The 16704-nt window shown below is 44.2% G+C and overlaps 1 protein-coding gene across 1 annotated transcript in view; it reads right to left on the bottom strand.

Annotated features, from left to right (window-relative positions):
- FERMT1 (FERM domain containing kindlin 1) overlaps window positions 1-16704 on the bottom strand; it is a 40792-nt gene that overhangs the window by 9469 nt on the left and 14619 nt on the right. Inside the window, exons 5-11 of the mRNA XM_081906240.1 lie at window positions 15021-15234; window positions 14322-14424; window positions 12779-12886; window positions 11109-11240; window positions 9508-9557; window positions 5912-6036; window positions 1646-1752 (exon numbers count right to left, since the gene is read on the bottom strand). Coding sequence (XP_081762366.1) covers window positions 1646-1752; window positions 5912-6036; window positions 9508-9557; window positions 11109-11240; window positions 12779-12886; window positions 14322-14424; window positions 15021-15234 — 839 coding nt within the window. The remainder of the gene's footprint in view (window positions 1-1645; window positions 1753-5911; window positions 6037-9507; window positions 9558-11108; window positions 11241-12778; window positions 12887-14321; window positions 14425-15020; window positions 15235-16704) is intronic.

Genomic DNA, 16704 nt, shown 5'->3' with positions numbered 1-16704 from the left:
GTGGTGGTGACGTTAGGGCAAGAGGCTGGGTGCAGACCTTCCAGGTGTCCCTATTTTCCAAGGACGGTTCTGGATTTACAGGGGAGATTAAACCTGAGACTTCTTCCTTGCCTGGTGCTATAGCTCCTTTGCTTCAGAGGGGCAAACCGAGTGCCTTGCTTTCAACTTTTGTGAAGCTCAAACACAGTTTTCTTCTTAAGAGGCGCTTAGAGGACAAAGTTTGAACAACACTCCCAGGTCTGGAGAATGCAGGGTATTTTGAACGGACAAGGTTGAGGTTATTGCTGAGAGGTTTGTGAACTCCAGATCTTATCTGAAAGACAGATTTCACCCAGACACTGTGCTAACTCCCTTGTTTACACTGGCCTCCCCATAAATCTCCCAGCTCACAGGCTGGTCTGCACTGTAAAGGTAAAGGGACCCCTGACCATTAGGTCCAGTCATGGCCGACTCTGGGGTTGCGGCGCTCATCTCGCTTTATTGGCCGAGGGAGCCAGCGTACAAGTTCAGGGTCATGTGGCCAGCATGACTAAGCCGCTTCTGGCGAACCAGAGCAGCGCACGGAAACACCGTTTACCTTCCTGCCGGAGCGGTACCTATTTATCTACTTGATGTGCTTTCGAACTGCTAGGTTGGCAGGAGCAGGGACCGAGCAATGGGAGCTCACCCCGTTGTGGGGATTTGAACAGCCGACTTTCTGATCAGCAAGTCCTAGGCTCTGTGGTTTAACCCACAGCGCCGCCCGTGTCCCTAGGAGGCTCTTATTGGACAAAGGTTGAACAACACTCCCAATTCTGGAGAATTCAGGGTATTTTGAACGGACAAGGTTGAGGTTATTGCTGAGAGGTTTGTGAACTCCAGATCTTATCTGAAAGACAGATTTCACCCAGACACTGTGCTAACTCCCTTGTTTACACTGGCCTCCCCATAAATCTCCCCGCTCGCAGGCTGGCCTGCATTGTAAAGGAACATAAATCCAAGGCTATAAGTGGGGAAAGGAGTTCACCCAGGGGGGCAACAGCCTCCCAGCAACAGCTAGAGCCTTTCCAGCAAGCTGTTGCTTAACAGAGAAGTTCGACGTGAGGACAGGGCTGTGTATACCCTTTTGGGAAGCTATTGCTTGAGCTCTGCCTCCCCACCAGGTGAACCGCTCCTGATATGTGGAAGCCAACCTGCAGCCTGGTTCACTGTTGTCCCTTCTGTGTTGTTAACTTGTTCCCTGCACAAACCCCATTTCTGTGCATATGCCTCATGTTATGTACTGAAGTTCTCACCATGGGCCAGCAGGGGGATACTGTAGATAGTTATGCAAATGAAGGATCGGAAGTGACGCTCAGTGATTGGATAGTTTTAGAAAGTTGTTACAGTAACGTTGTACTGGAGCTCTATATAAGCAGGCGGGCTGAACCCTTCAGTTTAGTTCTGTTCTGGCCTCTGAATAAACAAGAGCTGTTTGAAGAATCGCTGTGTCGTCTGATATGTTCACCCACAACTTAACACCTCACTTTACTGGCAATATTTAGGCCCTGCAGTCGTTCCTTTGCAATGCCAGCCTCTAATGAGTCTTCCTAAGCTTCGCTGCAATGCACGCAATGGACCTTAAACCCTCCTATAGAATTTGGGTTAACCCTTTTCTGCTACTCACGTTATCACATCTCAGGTGCACTTCATTCATTCCGTCGGCTACAGGGATGAGTAATTTAATCCCGTATTTTCTGCCCGACACACTCACGTCCGGAACAATCTCACATCCTGATTAACAGAAGGCACAAAAAGTCAGAAGCGAAGTTATGCTTTGCCTACTTTTAAGGGTGAATTACGGTAGGAGAACTTGAAAGGAAACCGGAAGAGGATAAGAATAAAAAGGCATATATAAAAAAGAAGGTAACATGATTTCAAGTTGTGCAGGTGATTGAATATTGTATTACTATAATGGTCTCCCTATGCCCATGCAATGACTATTACCAAATAGCTGGTTTAGGAAATACTGAAATTAATTTCCTTAACTCCTTCCATGTTTTAGGTGTGAGAAGACATGTTATTAATATTACAGCATAGAACAGGCTTCCTCAACCTCGGCCCTCCAGATGTTTTGGCCTACAACTCCCATGATCCCTAGCTAACATGACCAGTGGTCAGGGATGATGGGAATTGTAGTCCAAAACATCTGGAGGGCCGAAGGTTGGGGATGCGTGCCATAGAGCAGTGTTTCCCAACCTTGTGCCTCCAGATGTTTTTGGCCTACAACTCCCATCATCCCTAGCTAGCAAGACCAGTGGTCAGGGATGATGGGAATTGTAGTTCAAAAACATCTGGAGGCCCAAGGTTGGGAAACACTGCCATAGAGGTTAGTTAAATTTAAGGCCAAAAGTAACGCTCTAAATCAGTGTCTCCCCAGATTGCATCTCCATCTGTTGCTGGACTACAATTCCCATCATCCCTAGCTAGCCAGGACCAGTCATCAAGGATGATGGGAACTGTAGTCCAAAAACAGTTGGAGATCCAATTTGAGAAACCCGGCTTTAGAGTCACAGTGCTGACAGGCAATGTAGTCATCGTAAACATCAAAACCCTACATTTGGCAAGAGCCCATGCTCTAAAGCAGAAGCAGTGATTCAGAAAACAGCAAATTCAATCAAAACATTGGGCTTTGTTTGCACACAATAGACCACAGTCAGGTAATTAAGTCTGTGCATGAGATGCATGATAGTACAGGGTTTGGGACCCTCCTTGCTTTCTCCTCCCTTCCTAGAGTGGAGAAACACAGTACGGAGCAGCTGTCTTTTTTCCCCCAAGTGAATTTTTATTGTTCTCCTTGCATATTCTTTTCCAACAAATTGTAATAACACCATACATTCCCTTCGACTCTGCCGAGTCGCGACCCCCCTCCCTCCCCACAACTGGTATATTTATCCTCTTTCCATCACGCACATCATTCTCATATTAGTACTATTATACATTGGAGGTATTATGTCAATCCTGCTAGTGTCTTGGCCTCTTTACAATTCTTCTTTAAGTATTCAATAAATTTACTCCAGTTATTTTGGTATCTTTGATCTCCCTGGTCCCGGATCCTCCCTGACAGTTTGGCAAGTTCTGCATATTCTGTCAATTTCGCCTGCCACTCCTGTATAGTTGGTATATCTTGTACTTTCCATCTTTGGGCCAGAAGGGTCCTCGCGGCAGCTGTAGCATACATGAACAAATTTTGATCTTCTATTTTAATTTCTGTTCCTATTAAGCCTAATAGACACGCTTCCGGTCTTTTGGGGAAAGTATATCTAAATATCTTTTTGAGTTCATTATAAATTGCTTCCCAATTTTTTTTTTTACCTTATCAGAGGTCCACCACATATGGAAATAGTCCCCATCTGCCTTTTTACATTTCCAACACTTTCTTTTTTCCTATACATTTTAGCTAATTTTACTGGCGTCAAATGCCATCTGTACATCATTTTTAGCAAGTTTTCCTTTAAAGCCATGCATCCTCAGTTCGGAGCAGCTGTCTTAGCATTAAATGTGGAAGCCAAAGTTTGCTCTTGGCTTCCTGCTTGCGGGTTGCTTGGGGGAAAGTAAGTCACAAGAGTTTCATTTCACATAACACCAAGCCAGCCGCTCTGCCGTGTGTCAACCTGGTTTAGGAAGGGAGGACCTGAATGCAGCAGCACATAGTTTATGCACAGGCTAATTTCCCTAACCCTGGTTTATGGCCAATGTCATGTCTGAATGGGGCGACTCCACAAATTCTTGTTGGAAATGTAAAGAAAAAGAAGGTTCCTTTTATCATATGTGGTGGACTTGTAAGGTAATAAAAGCTTTCTGGGAGATGATATACAGTGAAATGAAGAAAATGTTTAAAATAACTTTTGTTAAGAAACGTTTTATCGTTTTACTGTAGCTCTGAGCCCCGTTTCGGCTGGGGAGGGAGGGATATAAATAAAATTTATTATTATTATTAATAATAATAAACCAGAAGCTTTTCTATTAGGAATTACAGGTACTGATATTCGAAAGGAACAGAAGAGACTTCTTATGTATGGAACAACAGCTGCCCAGATGTTACTGGCCCAGAGATGGAAAGAAGACAAAGTCCCTACCAGAGAGGAGTGGAAAACCAAACTGATGGACTATGCCGAGAAGGCAAAACTGACTGGAAAGCTCAGAAACCAAGAGGACAAAAACTTTATAAAAGAATGAAAAAATGTATACCGTATTTTTTGCTCTATAAGACTCACTTTTTCCCTCCTAAAAAGTAAGAGGAAATGTGTGAGTGTCTTATGGAGTGAATGCAGGCAGCGCAGCTATCACAGAAGCCAGAACAGCAAGAGGGATTGCTGCTTTCACTGCACAGCGATCCCTCTTGCTGTTCTGGCTTCTGAGATTCAGAATATTTTTTTTCTTGTTTTCCTCCTCCAAAAACTAGGTGCGTCTTGTGGTCTGGTGCGTCTTATAGAGCGAAAAATACAGTAAGTTGTTTAGGAGACCATTGCAAGCAGATGGAAATATTAGCAGGGTTTTTATCTCACTTGTAGTTTAACGATTACCATGGATAATACGCTTTGATATAAAAATTGAAGTATGAAAGAATATACAATGGTACCTTGGGTTACAAGCACTTTGGGTTACAGACTCCCTAACCTGGAAGTAGTACCTCGGGTTAAGAACTTTACCTCAGGATGAGAACAGAAATCATGCGCCGGTGGCGCAGTGGCAGCGGGAGGCCCCATTAGCTAAAGTCATGGGTAGGCAAATTAAGGCCCGGGGGCCGGATCTGGCCCAATCGCCTTCTAAATCCGGCCCGCAGACAGTCCAGGAATCAGCATGTTTTTACATGAGTAGAATGTGTGCTTTTATTTAAAATGCATCTCTGGGTTATTTGTGGGGCATAGGAAAATTTGTTCATTATTTTTTCAAAATATAGTCCAGCCCCCAACAAGGACTGAGGGACAGTGGACCGGCCCCCTGCTGAAAAAGTTTGCTGACCCCTGGCTAAAGTGGTACCTCAGGTTAAGAATGGCTTCAGGTTAAGAACGGACCTCTGGAATGAATTAAGTTCGTAACCAGAGGTACCACTGTACAGTATTAAATGGAGGGGATGGGGGGAAGCCCTGAGATTTGGAGGAATCTGTTTACATTGAGATCCAGCACCGCGGGCCTTCTGGCGGTTCCCTCATTGCGAGAAGTGAGGTTACAGGGAACCAGGCAGAGGGCCTTCTCGGTAGTGGCACCTGCCCTGTGGAACGCCCTCCCACCAGATGTCAAGGAAATAAGCAGCTATCTTATCTTTAAAAGAGATCTGAAGGCAGCCCTGTTTAGGGAAGTTTTTAATATTTAATCCTGTACAGTGGTGCCTCGCAAGACGAAATTAATTCGTTCCGCGAGTTGTTTCGTATTGCGATTCTTTCGTCTTGCGGAGCGCGGATTCCCTGGGTATTAACGGCTTTAAGAAAAAGGAAGCAAACTCGCAAGACGTTTTCGTCTTGCGAAGCAAGCCCATAGGGAAAATCGTCTTGCGAAGCAACTCAAAAAACGAAAAACCCTTTCGTCTTGCGCGTTTTTCGTCTTGCGAGGCATTCGTCTTGCGAGGTACCACTGTATTGTTTTTAACACTTGATTGGAAGCTGCCCAGAGTGGCTGGGGAAACTCAACCAGATGGGTGTGGTATAAATAAATAAATAATAATAATAATAATAATATACTTTTTGATTCTTTGTTTATAACTTTGTATTTGAAAAACCAATAAAAATGATTTCCAATAAAAGAAAAGAAAGCAGATTACACAGTGCTTGTGCACACATGCACCAAAAGTGAAGAGCAAAGGGGAGCGCTGCATTGGGCTAGAAATTCCTCAGTAGGCAGTCAGCCGAGAGCTGCATTTCATAAAGGCGGTCTGAAAAACAGCACTGCATACCTCTTAGGTTGAGCTTCTCAATGGGTTCTCCATGTTCAGCCTCCTTATTTTTAAAGTAAGAGACGGATGTGTCCTTGAAGACAAACCAATATTGCTTGAAGGCTTTCAGCGCCAGCTTTTTGGACCTGCAAATTGACAAAACAATTAACAAACCTGCCAATTAACAAACTATCTGTGTGCGGGTGGGGAGCAAGCTTGTTGTGCCCTGCTCCAGAGGTTAGGACCTAAACCGACGGCTTCAAGTTGCAAGAAAGGAAACTCCGATTAAACATCAGGATGAATTTTCTGACAGTAGGAGCTGCTTGAGGGTGGAACAAACTCCCATGAGGGGCAGTGCACTCTCTTGCATTTGAGGTTTTTAAAGCAGAGTTTGGAGGGCCATGGATGCTTTAGCTGAGATTCTTGCATAGTAGGGAATTAGACTACATTGGACTAGTACCTTCCAACACTACAGTTCTGTGTATAGTGTGAGCAGGGTGGATAAAAACCAATCATAAAAAATAAAATAAATCAGATTTTTTTTTATTTAAATCAGATTTTTAAAAAATTTAAATTGGATTTTTAAAATAAAATGCTTTTGGAGGAAAAATCTTTCTAGTTTTCTATTTAAGTTACATTATAGTGCAAAGGCTATTCATCAGGAAATAAGGATTTGTTTTAAGTTTTCCAGTCTAAGTTTTTCTTTAAAAAAAATGCAACCACAATAGTTAACAAACATGGATACATGTGCGATAATGTTATTGTTTTAGTTAAATAAATTGTTTAAATTGTTATTAAAGAAATGATTATTTTTCTCATTCCAAAAGTTGTCCAAATAAAAATACCATATTTTTTGCTCTATAAGACTCACCTTTTCCCTCCTAAAAAGTAAGGGGAAATGTGTGTGCATCTTATGGAGCGAATGCAGGCTGCGCAGCTATCACAGAAGCCAGAACAGCAAGAGGGATTGTTGCTTTCACTGCATAGCCATCCCTCTTGCTGTTCTGGCTTCTGAGATTCAGAATATTTTTTTTCTTGTTTTCCTCCTCCAAAAATTAGGTGCGTCTTGTGGTCTGGTGCATCTTATAGAGCGAAAAACACGGTAGTTAACATATTAAACCTTACAAAAATTTCATAATTATCTGTCTATGTATTTCAAACAGTATAACAGATCAGTAGTTTTTGATATAACTGTAAAAACTACTCTGAAAATTTATTCTTCCAGAAATGAAACCGTCATTTGGTTGTAAATATCAAGATTATATGAGCGAGAATGAGTCTTTTTGTAAAAAAATATGATTTAAATCAAGTCTTACTGACTAGTGATTTAAATCAATTAGATTCAAATGAAATCCACCCTGAGTGTGTGCACATTAATTTGGCTGCTTTTTTTTCTTGCTCTAGTTTCTTGCATTTCAAAGGTCATTTCTCAGGTTCTGAGGTTCTTATTAAGAATGTCTTAATAAGAATGACATTGGCCCAGTGACAGAAATGGGTCCCTATAGCACTGTTGCCTTTGAAAGAGCTCACACAAGTCCTTTGGGGCTATTGCCCTGACAGGCAGGGAACAGACTGATGCTGAAAACTGGCATTTAATCTTGAAAGCACAGCTCCTGCCCTTTGCCACTTGCATATGAATCGAAACGCTCTTTTATTAGAGGTTTCAAAAATAATCAAATTCCCTTTGAAGCACACCGCTTCATTTCTGGGGGAAATGCTACCACCGATTAGCAAAACTAAACACTCTAATCAGAGTTCAAAGCTACAGGCAATCTCTTATCTTATGTTTTCCATAGAATTAAACGTTTGGAATCAGTCACTTCAATGGAAGAAATAGGCTAGAGACTTTACAGTGCAAATAAGACAGGCTTTATCTGAGTCACTGGAATGTTCAATTTGATCGCCAACACACACAACTGATAGTGACACAGGTAGGAGCTCCTACCTGAAATTCATGCTCATTTAACAATATACAGTCGTACCTTGGTTTGCAAACATTTTAGCTCCCAAACGCCGCAAACCCAGAGGTGAGTGTTCCGGTTTGCGAACTATTTCTGGAAGCTGAACGTCAGACGGGTTTGACGAGAACTTCCTGCAGCCAATCAGAAACCGTGCTTTGGTTTCCCAACGTTTTGGAAGTTGGACAGGCTTCCAGAATGGATTCTGTTAGACTTCCAAGGTACGACTGTACTTAGAAGTATGCAGGCAAATGTTGCCGGTAGCTGTGTTGGTCTACTACAGGCATAGGCAAACTCCGGCCCTCCAGATGTTTGGGACTACAATTCCCATCATCCCTAGCTAACAGGACAAGTGGTAAGGGATGATGGGAATTGTAGTCCCAAACATCTGGAGGGCCGGAGTTTGCCTATGCCTGGTCTACTAGGAGGATGGGGGGGGGATCCAAAATAGCAACAGTAGTATTTATTCTATTTTTAAGACCAACTAAAAAGTCACCAAGAAGCCAGCCTTGGTGTTTCTTAAGCCTACTGATCTAGGTAGATGTTAAGCACAAAAGAAATGCACACATAAAAATGAGGCAGGAAGAGAGTGAAAGAAAAATATGTTGCTGGCATGATAACGGGGGGAGAAACCTAGTCTGCAATTTGCAAGGTGTGGTAAGGGCTCAGTGGCACAATATCTGCTTTCTATGCAAAAGGTTCCATGTTCAATTCTTGGCACCTCCTGGTAGTACAAGGAGAGTCCCTGGTCTGAAATTCTGGAAAGCTGTGGACAGTCAGTGTAGGTGTTTTCTGAGACAGATGGGCCAAGGATGTGACTTGTCAGCTTCCAGTCTTCCCAACAGTCTTAAGACAGAATGGAAGAGGTGCCATGCAGATTAACCACACTTATTAGATAAAAGGTAAAAAGGTAAATGACCCCTGAACGGTTAAGTCCAATCAAAGGTGACGATGGGGTTGCTCATCACGCTTTCAGGCCGAGGGAGCTGGCGTTTGTCCACAGACACTTTTCTGGGTCATGTGGTCAGCATGACTAAACTGCTACTGGTGCACAGAGGACCTTGATGAGTGTCAGAGCGCATGGAAACGCTGTTTACCTTCCCGCCGCAGCGATACCTATTTATCTACTTGCACTGGTGTGCTTTTGAACTGCTAGGTTGGCAGGAGCTGGGACAGACCAACAGGAGCTCACACTGTCGCAGGGATTCAAACCGCCAACCTTCTGATCAGCAAGCCCAAGAGGCTCAGTGGTTTAGACCACAGCGCCACCTGCGTCCCACTTATTAGGAACGTAGAGACATAGTACTTCCATGTGAGAATACAGAAGTCTCTGCTGCAAACAAGGTTAGACCGTGAAAGGCTTAAAGTGCAACAAGGCAGACTTGTCCAACCATGTGGCCATTCCAGTTCACAGCACAATCCTTAAAAGAAATAAAGATTAAAGAAAGCTATTTTACGGAGGTGGCTAATGGCATTCATCACATTATAGTGTTACATTGGTACACTCTGCATCTCAGCGGGAATGTTAAAATAAATTATAGCCATAAAACCTTTCAGTGCTAACTGGTGTCCATTACAGTCCGTATTTTAATTTTACGATTTACAAAACAAAAACAAAGAAAACTTTCTATGCTTTTTTGTTTTGCTTTTTTTACTTACCTAAATAGTTTGAGGTTATCTGCAAGCTTTGGTATGTCTGTGATATCCTCCTAAAGACAGTCAAGAATTGTTTTAGTGCAGTGCACTTATAATTTGCTGATACTATCATATATATGCACTTGGTTATAAAGTTATGTGTTGTTATTTTAATTCCCTTGCGGTATATCTTGAATCCCAACTGAAAAGCATGCCACCAAACAGGTAGCTTTTTCACATTTGGGAGAATTAGACTATCCAAAAGGTGTTCTCCAGAGCATAGCAAGTTGACAGAAAAAGTTTCTCTTTAGGACAATCTCAGCCGAGTCAGAAATTGGGGGGCAATCTCCACACTGGGAGAGATTCAACCGAGTTGTTGCATATGTAAAACAAAGGACTTTCCCAGCACCCCACCTGTGCTCCCTAAATCTGTTCTGGAGCGTAGGTGGGAAGCCCAGGACAGGTTTAGGGGACTCGTGAGGGGAAGAGAGGGAGAAAGTCCTGTTGTGCAAGTGGAGCTCCTTCCCCATGTGCATTAACCCACACACTTAAGCTGAATTCCACCCCACGAACAGAACATTTATTTCAGTAGAAGAGTTGCAACCATACAAGAGATGGACTGTCATTGGAATGGAGTCAGTTTGTGTTCCCATATTACAGGGATGGCCAAAATGGAACCCCTGAGATGTTGCTGGACTACAGCTCCCATCAACCCCAACTATCATGACCAATGGACAGGGATAATGGAAGTCATTGTCCAATGCCCAGATACCTCAGTTGGTTAGAGCATGGTGCTGATCAAGCCAAGGTTGAAGGGTTGATCCCCACATGACAAAGGGTTTCAACATTTTTGAGTCCAGGGCTCCCCATACCACCTACATTCTTTCTGTGGAAGCCTTGTGGGGCTCAGGAGCCCAGTTATGTCACCTGTTGCCTGCAGAGCTGGCAACCTCTCACTCTTTCTCAAACAACCTCCCTTGTGGGGTGTTCCCTCAGCCTCCTCTCCCATCTCCTTGGAAGTCCTCTGGGCAGCCGCCGCTGCCGCCCCCTGCCCCAAAGAAAGGTGCCTCCTCACACTGTCCATTCCCAACAGCAAGGGCTGGAGGACTGCCTGGCTGGGCTCCCTCACCCACTTGCTTGCTTACTCCAAGACCGCCTCAGCTCCTGGCAACCAGCACGCTCTGACCAGCCCCAAAGGCACCATTCACCTGGGGAGCTTGTAGCCAGGGCTGCTGCAACAAACAGCTGTGCAAGCCTTTGGGAGGCAGAGATGTGAGAGGGTATCAAAGGAGGAAGGGAAGGAAAGAGGGATGGAGGCTAGTGTTGCCCGTGGCACCCCTGATCACTATTCAAGGCACCCTAGGGTGCCATGGTCCACTGGTTGAAAACCATTGCCGTAAGGGACAGCTACATATTCCTGAATTGCAGGAGGTTGGAAGAGGTAATCATGAGTGTCTCTTCCAACTCTATGAGTCTACCACTTCTGGAGGGTTTCCTGTGTTGGCCACACCTGCCCTATTGGATGTAGATTGAGAAATGCTTAGTGACAAGTCACCGACCCCACTCCTCTGCCCACCCAACGTTCTCAACTTTGACCTCTAAAAGCATGCGTGTGCACGGTATACCAAAATGTTCTCTGCTTTCCCCCCTTCCAGAGTGACTTCAAGGTTAGAAAGGGCCGCCTCCACTTCATCCGCTTCTGCTTCGGTTGTGAAAACTTGTGACCCCGATGATAGTGTCAACTTGCTGATGTGGTACTACAGGAAAGATAACAAGATAAAGACAGAGAGTTGAGCAAGAGATGATACATCCAGGAGGGATTTGTTGTGAGCCGGTAACAAAATCTTATGAAGCCGTCCTTTTAAAAGATGAATGCATTACAAAAGTTTCCTGCTTGGCAGGGGGTTGGACTCGATGGCCCTTGTGGTCTCTTCCAACTCTATGATTCTATGAATGCATATGAATGTTTCGTTAGGCCCCAAATGGAAAACGAGCCAAGTCCCAACCAAAGAAGAATGGCAACTTAAACTGATGGAATATGTGCAGAATGCGGACCTAACATATAGAATAAGAGAACAAGAAGAACATACGTTTAAAGAAGATTGGAAAATGTTTATTGAATACATGGGGGGAAATTGTGAAACATTTGAAAACGTGGACAGCATTAAGATAAATTCTACAGTGTAAATAAGTTTTGATGGATGTAATAAGGAAATACTGAATGGTTTAGTATATATAAAATATGAAGGGATTTATGTTATGCAAAATGAGCCATGGAAAATATCGTTGATATTTTAAGGTTGTTTAAATGAATATTCTGAAATGTAGAACAGAAAATGTAATAAAAATTATACAAAAAGAAACAGGAAAAAATGTATGCATTAGATTTGTCCCATTTTTGGATCAGCTCTCAGAAAGTCTTAGTAACAACAGCCAAGCACAACAGGAGATTAGAGTCTCCTGTTTGACCAAAGTCTCCCATTTTAATCACCGTGTATTAATGGGAACATTGTATATTTACACCCCACCTGTCCTGCAAGGAGCTCAATACTCAATTCTGTTACCTTTCCATTTTATCCGAACAACAACCCTGGGAGGTAGGCTGAGAGACAGTGACTGGCCCAAGGTCTCCCAGTGAACTTCATGGCCAAATCAGGCACTGAACCCTAATCTCCCAGGTCCTGGGACATCACTCTAACCACTATTCCACACCGGCTCTGTTTTATTGCATATTTTGACCATGGGCCTTAATATTTCAACATTTCAAGCAGATAGTTTTATTGTGCATTTTAACAATGAATGTGGAGCCTCCCACTTTCTGGGACTCTGCTGCATTGGCTAGCAGGGCAGCTGCCTGTTTCTTTCCACTCTGCCTGCAGTGTTGTAAGCAAAGTGGGGAAAAAAAGTATAGAAACACTCTTCTCTCATCTGAAAGAAACTGATTCCTGTAGCACTCCTCCTGAAATGACCAATTGCTGGGAAGTGGCAAACATAGAACAATGCTTTGAGAGGGATGGTCTTGTTTGCATTTCATGTGGTTAGATTCGTTCTACCAAAGTGTTACTTGGCAGTAAATGACTGGGGGCACCTGTCAATTATTTACATGGGTCTCAACCGAGCTTGAAAGAGCCAACCCGTTAATCACTGCCGAGAGAGGCGGGGTTGGAGCAGGAGAAGGAAAGGGCTTGCGGAGAGGAACCAGTCTGAGCTTGGTTCATTGTGTTCGTGTCCTGGCAGGTGTTTGCCTGCCGCAGATGGGGAAACTGGTTTGTCAACTTGAGGATCAAGTACGTACCTGCAGCGCAGCAAATATGAAGGTTTCTTCCTCTGTGCAATCTATCTCCTCCAGCAGAATGGCCCAGCGGGCTTGTTCGTAGAGCTGGTTGATTCGCACCGCGTCGTACTGTCAGGAGAAGACAAACAAGGCCATGTTGTGTCAGAGGCGGCCAAAGGCTCTCAGCCAGCGGTGGCCAACATCTTGAGTGAGCCTGTCATTATGTACAGCTAAGCAGTGCGACACACAAACACACAATGCATTTCTAATAGGAAGCTAGCCTGAGTCAGACAGAGATAGTTGCAGGAGTGAGAAAACGTTAAAAGATAAGTGGAAATCTTTAACTGAATTCATGAAGAATAGGTAGAACATTAACGTTGATGAGACCTACATTGGCTCCCAGTACGTTTCCAAGCACAATTCAAAGTGTTGGTGCTGACCTTTAAAGCCCAAAATGCCCTTGGCCCATTATACCTGAAGGAGCGTCTCCACTCCATCATTCAGCCTGGACACCAAGGTCCAGCTCTGAGGGCCTTCTGGCTGTTCCTTCCCTGCGAGAAGTGAGGTTACAGGGAACCAGGCAGAGGGCCTTCTTGGTGGTGGCACGCGTCCCGTGGAACACCCTCCCATCAGATATCAAGGAAATAAACAACTATCTGACTTTTAGAAGACATCTGAAGGCAGCCCTGTTTAGGGACGTTTTTAATGTTTGATGTTTTATTGTGTTTTTAATATTCGGTTTGGAGCCACCCAGAGTGGCGAGGAAATGCAGCCAGATGGGTAGGGTATGAATAATAAATTATATTATTAGTTATTACTAATTCTAATTCTAATTCTAATTATTATTATTATTAAAGCCAGATAGTGTGTTGCATTTGAGCTTCAGACCTGAGCTCAAATGCACCTCTGATGAGAGCCCTGCAACTAGGCATTTGAGAGTGACTTTCATCTTCCTTTTCACTGGAGAAAGAATCAAGCATTATCCTTCCCAAAGGTACATGGAAGCACAGCTTGGCTTTGGTCAGGATATAGGCAATAAATTATGATTCTTATATTATAATTACAGCAGTTTTTCTACGTGGTAAATTAGTAATGTGCTATAGTTATTGCATTGTGATATTTATAATACTGGTATTTATAGTTGTGGGAGATAGCAATGTATTATATTGATGGTGAAATTCAATGGAGTGCTGTGGAGATTGTACAGAAACCATCTCTCTTCTCCTTCCTGGGATGTTCTGCAGTTTTCTGAACTCTCCAGAGCGGATTTGGGGCAGGCGCCTGAGTGGGTTTGCAAGATGCTAGCAGGAGTCATTGCACTGGCTTCCACTAGTGGAATGAGTTAGCTGAATCCATTGCAGAGTTGGCAACTGCCGCGAGGAGGGGTGGCAGCCCCTAGTTTTTCTATATTTATGTAGATATGCATTTGCTACATGAGTCGCAGATGGCCAAAACTCAGAGAACAACCAGGAAACCTAGTAAGATCCTCGCAGTTGCTCTTTATCCAACATGCCCTAAGTCACGACAGACCGTGAAGGGAAGCGACTCTTTAAGAGTTACTTACTTTTGCATTCAGATCAAAGAAAGAATAGTACTTGAAGCGTAACAAAAGCTGGTCGTCCTCCTGGATACCTTGTTCCATAAGTGACCGAGAGGAATCTAACCACCTGAAAGAGGACGGGAGACAAAGGAACAGAGCAGGAAGGAACCTGTTAATTTGCAAGGCGTCTGGGAGAAACAAGGAAGCATATAACCATGCAATCGGGGCTTCAGACACTGTCTTCCAGACTTACCTGGAGATCCCGGGGTTTAAATCAAGAACCTTTGGCTGTATCACTGATTTTCAGTCTCCCTTCCCCCCGTAAAAAACCCCCCATACAGTGGTACCTCGGGTTAAGTACTTAATTCATTCCGGAGCTCCGTTCTTAACCTGAAATTGTTCTTAACCTGAAGCACCACTTTAGCGTGCTGCCGCGCCGCTGGAGCACGATTTCTGTTCTCATCCTGAAGCAAAGTTCTTAACCCGAGGTACTATTTCTGGGTTAGCAGAGTCTATAACCTGAAGCGTATGTAACCTGAAGCGTATGTAACCCGAGGTACCACTGTAATACTGTAAGCTGCCTCGAGTCCCTGCCAGGGAAAATTGCAAGGTATAAATAAAGATATAATAATAATAAGCCCACGGAAGGACATCACACACTCATGACCTATCCTGGCTTGTCCAAACTGGCTAATCCTGATATCCAGCGGAGGAGTCTCTTACCCAGCATTCAGCTTTGCTTTGTCGACCAGAGTCCGAGGCTGGTACATTTTGGCAAGCGATTCCGGTGTGCAGTTCGAAGGGCTGAAGGCGAGGTTGTTCCAGCTCTGCTTGGCCAGAGGACTGTCACCAAACCAGGCAACTGCAGAAGAGACAGGTGTCCCACTGACAGGATCGTAGATGGGAGTCATGGTTTTGCTATAGAAGCCAGGGCTTGCTGAAATAGAGGAGATGAACAATTGAGTTTGCAACAGCACAGCCAGTATCAAAACAAGGAAAGTGGCTTTTCCTAAAGCCTGGCTGATCTCAGAAGTGACCTTTTATAAAACAGGTATAGAGAACTCCGCTCTCTCCAGGCGATGCTGGACTCCAACTCCCATCAGCTCAAAACAGAATGGCCAGTGGTTGGGGATCATGGGAGTTGTAGTGACATCTAGAGGGGTGCAGGTTTGTCCCACCCCTGATGGGAGCTGCTCATGGCAAAGGAAATGGAAGAAATCAAAGTCTCTTTAAGGCTAAGAGCATACTGTGGTGAAGGAATGAGGAACAATGCTCCCAGTTACTGACTGCATAATGTCTCTACATGTCTATTCAAAAGCAAGACCTGTTTATTTCCATGGGGATTACCCTCACGTAAAGGGGTACAGAATGGCAGCCTTAATGCCATTTTTTAAAGGCTGTTCTGGGGTGGTTGGAGCAGGCGACTTTCACGTGCCCGGTACCCCAGGAACGAATTTGTATCAGCCAAAGCCTTGCTTTCCTGAGAAAGGCACTTTGAGACTCAGCTAGAGCAACAGCTCCCATGCGACTGCGGTTCATTAGCCAAGACTGCAAACTGTGTCCCTTCTTTCCCAGCCAGGTCCCTTCAGTGAACCTCCTTCACTCCTCTTGATAGCTTTCCAGGATAAGTGGCTTCTAAGGCAAGAGATAAGTGACGCAAGCCAGAAGACATTGCTGGGGTGAAGAGGAGCCCATTCCACCCAGAAAAACTCACTCCCTTTGATAGCCAAACTATCATACTACAACTGTCCCCTTTTCAGCAGGCTGATCCTGAGGGGATTTTGTGGGAGACTGAAATGGGAGGAACAAACTAGAGCAGGGTCACCATTTCTCAGGAAACATTTTTCTGATAAACTTCCTGAGATTTTCCTTTGTCACGTTCCCCCACCCAAGTAAAGAAGGCTACACTGCAGACTAATCTCCACTTTTTGCTTGGTTTTTGTGTTTTGCTTGCTTCGGCAGCCACTATTTCCTACCCTTCCAATAGCCCAGAAGGATGCTAGGCCTGAGGGACTGGGGTGGATTCAAAATGGCGGACACTTTGCCAACAGCAGCAGAATAAACAAAGCCAAACTTAGTGACAGAGGCTGCCAATGGTGAGCCCCCACCCCTGGGAAACTGTTGAAGAGCTTTCCATTTCCTTGGAGAAACAGGTCATAAGAATCCCAGGAGCTGTAGTTTACCCCTCACATCATAGCATCCTTAATGCACTACAGTTCCCAGAATTCTTTGGGGGAAGCCATGTGTTTTAAATACATGGTGTGGATGTAGTCCGGTCTCTCCTTCAATTTCTCTGCCCACAGAGGGGAGAATTTCAAGAGGCCATTTTGTGCACAGCTCCAGAGATAGCCTCCCACAGACAAATAGTTATCCCACCAGCTTCTCTCTCCATTTTCTCCTTGTTCAG

Source organism: Podarcis melisellensis, assembly GCF_964234715.1.
Source record: "Podarcis melisellensis genome assembly, chromosome: 3".
Taxonomy (NCBI): Eukaryota; Metazoa; Chordata; class Lepidosauria; order Squamata; family Lacertidae; genus Podarcis; species Podarcis melisellensis.
Note: the sequence above shows the minus strand (reverse complement) of the source record. Positions and strands in the feature narration are given on the sequence as shown.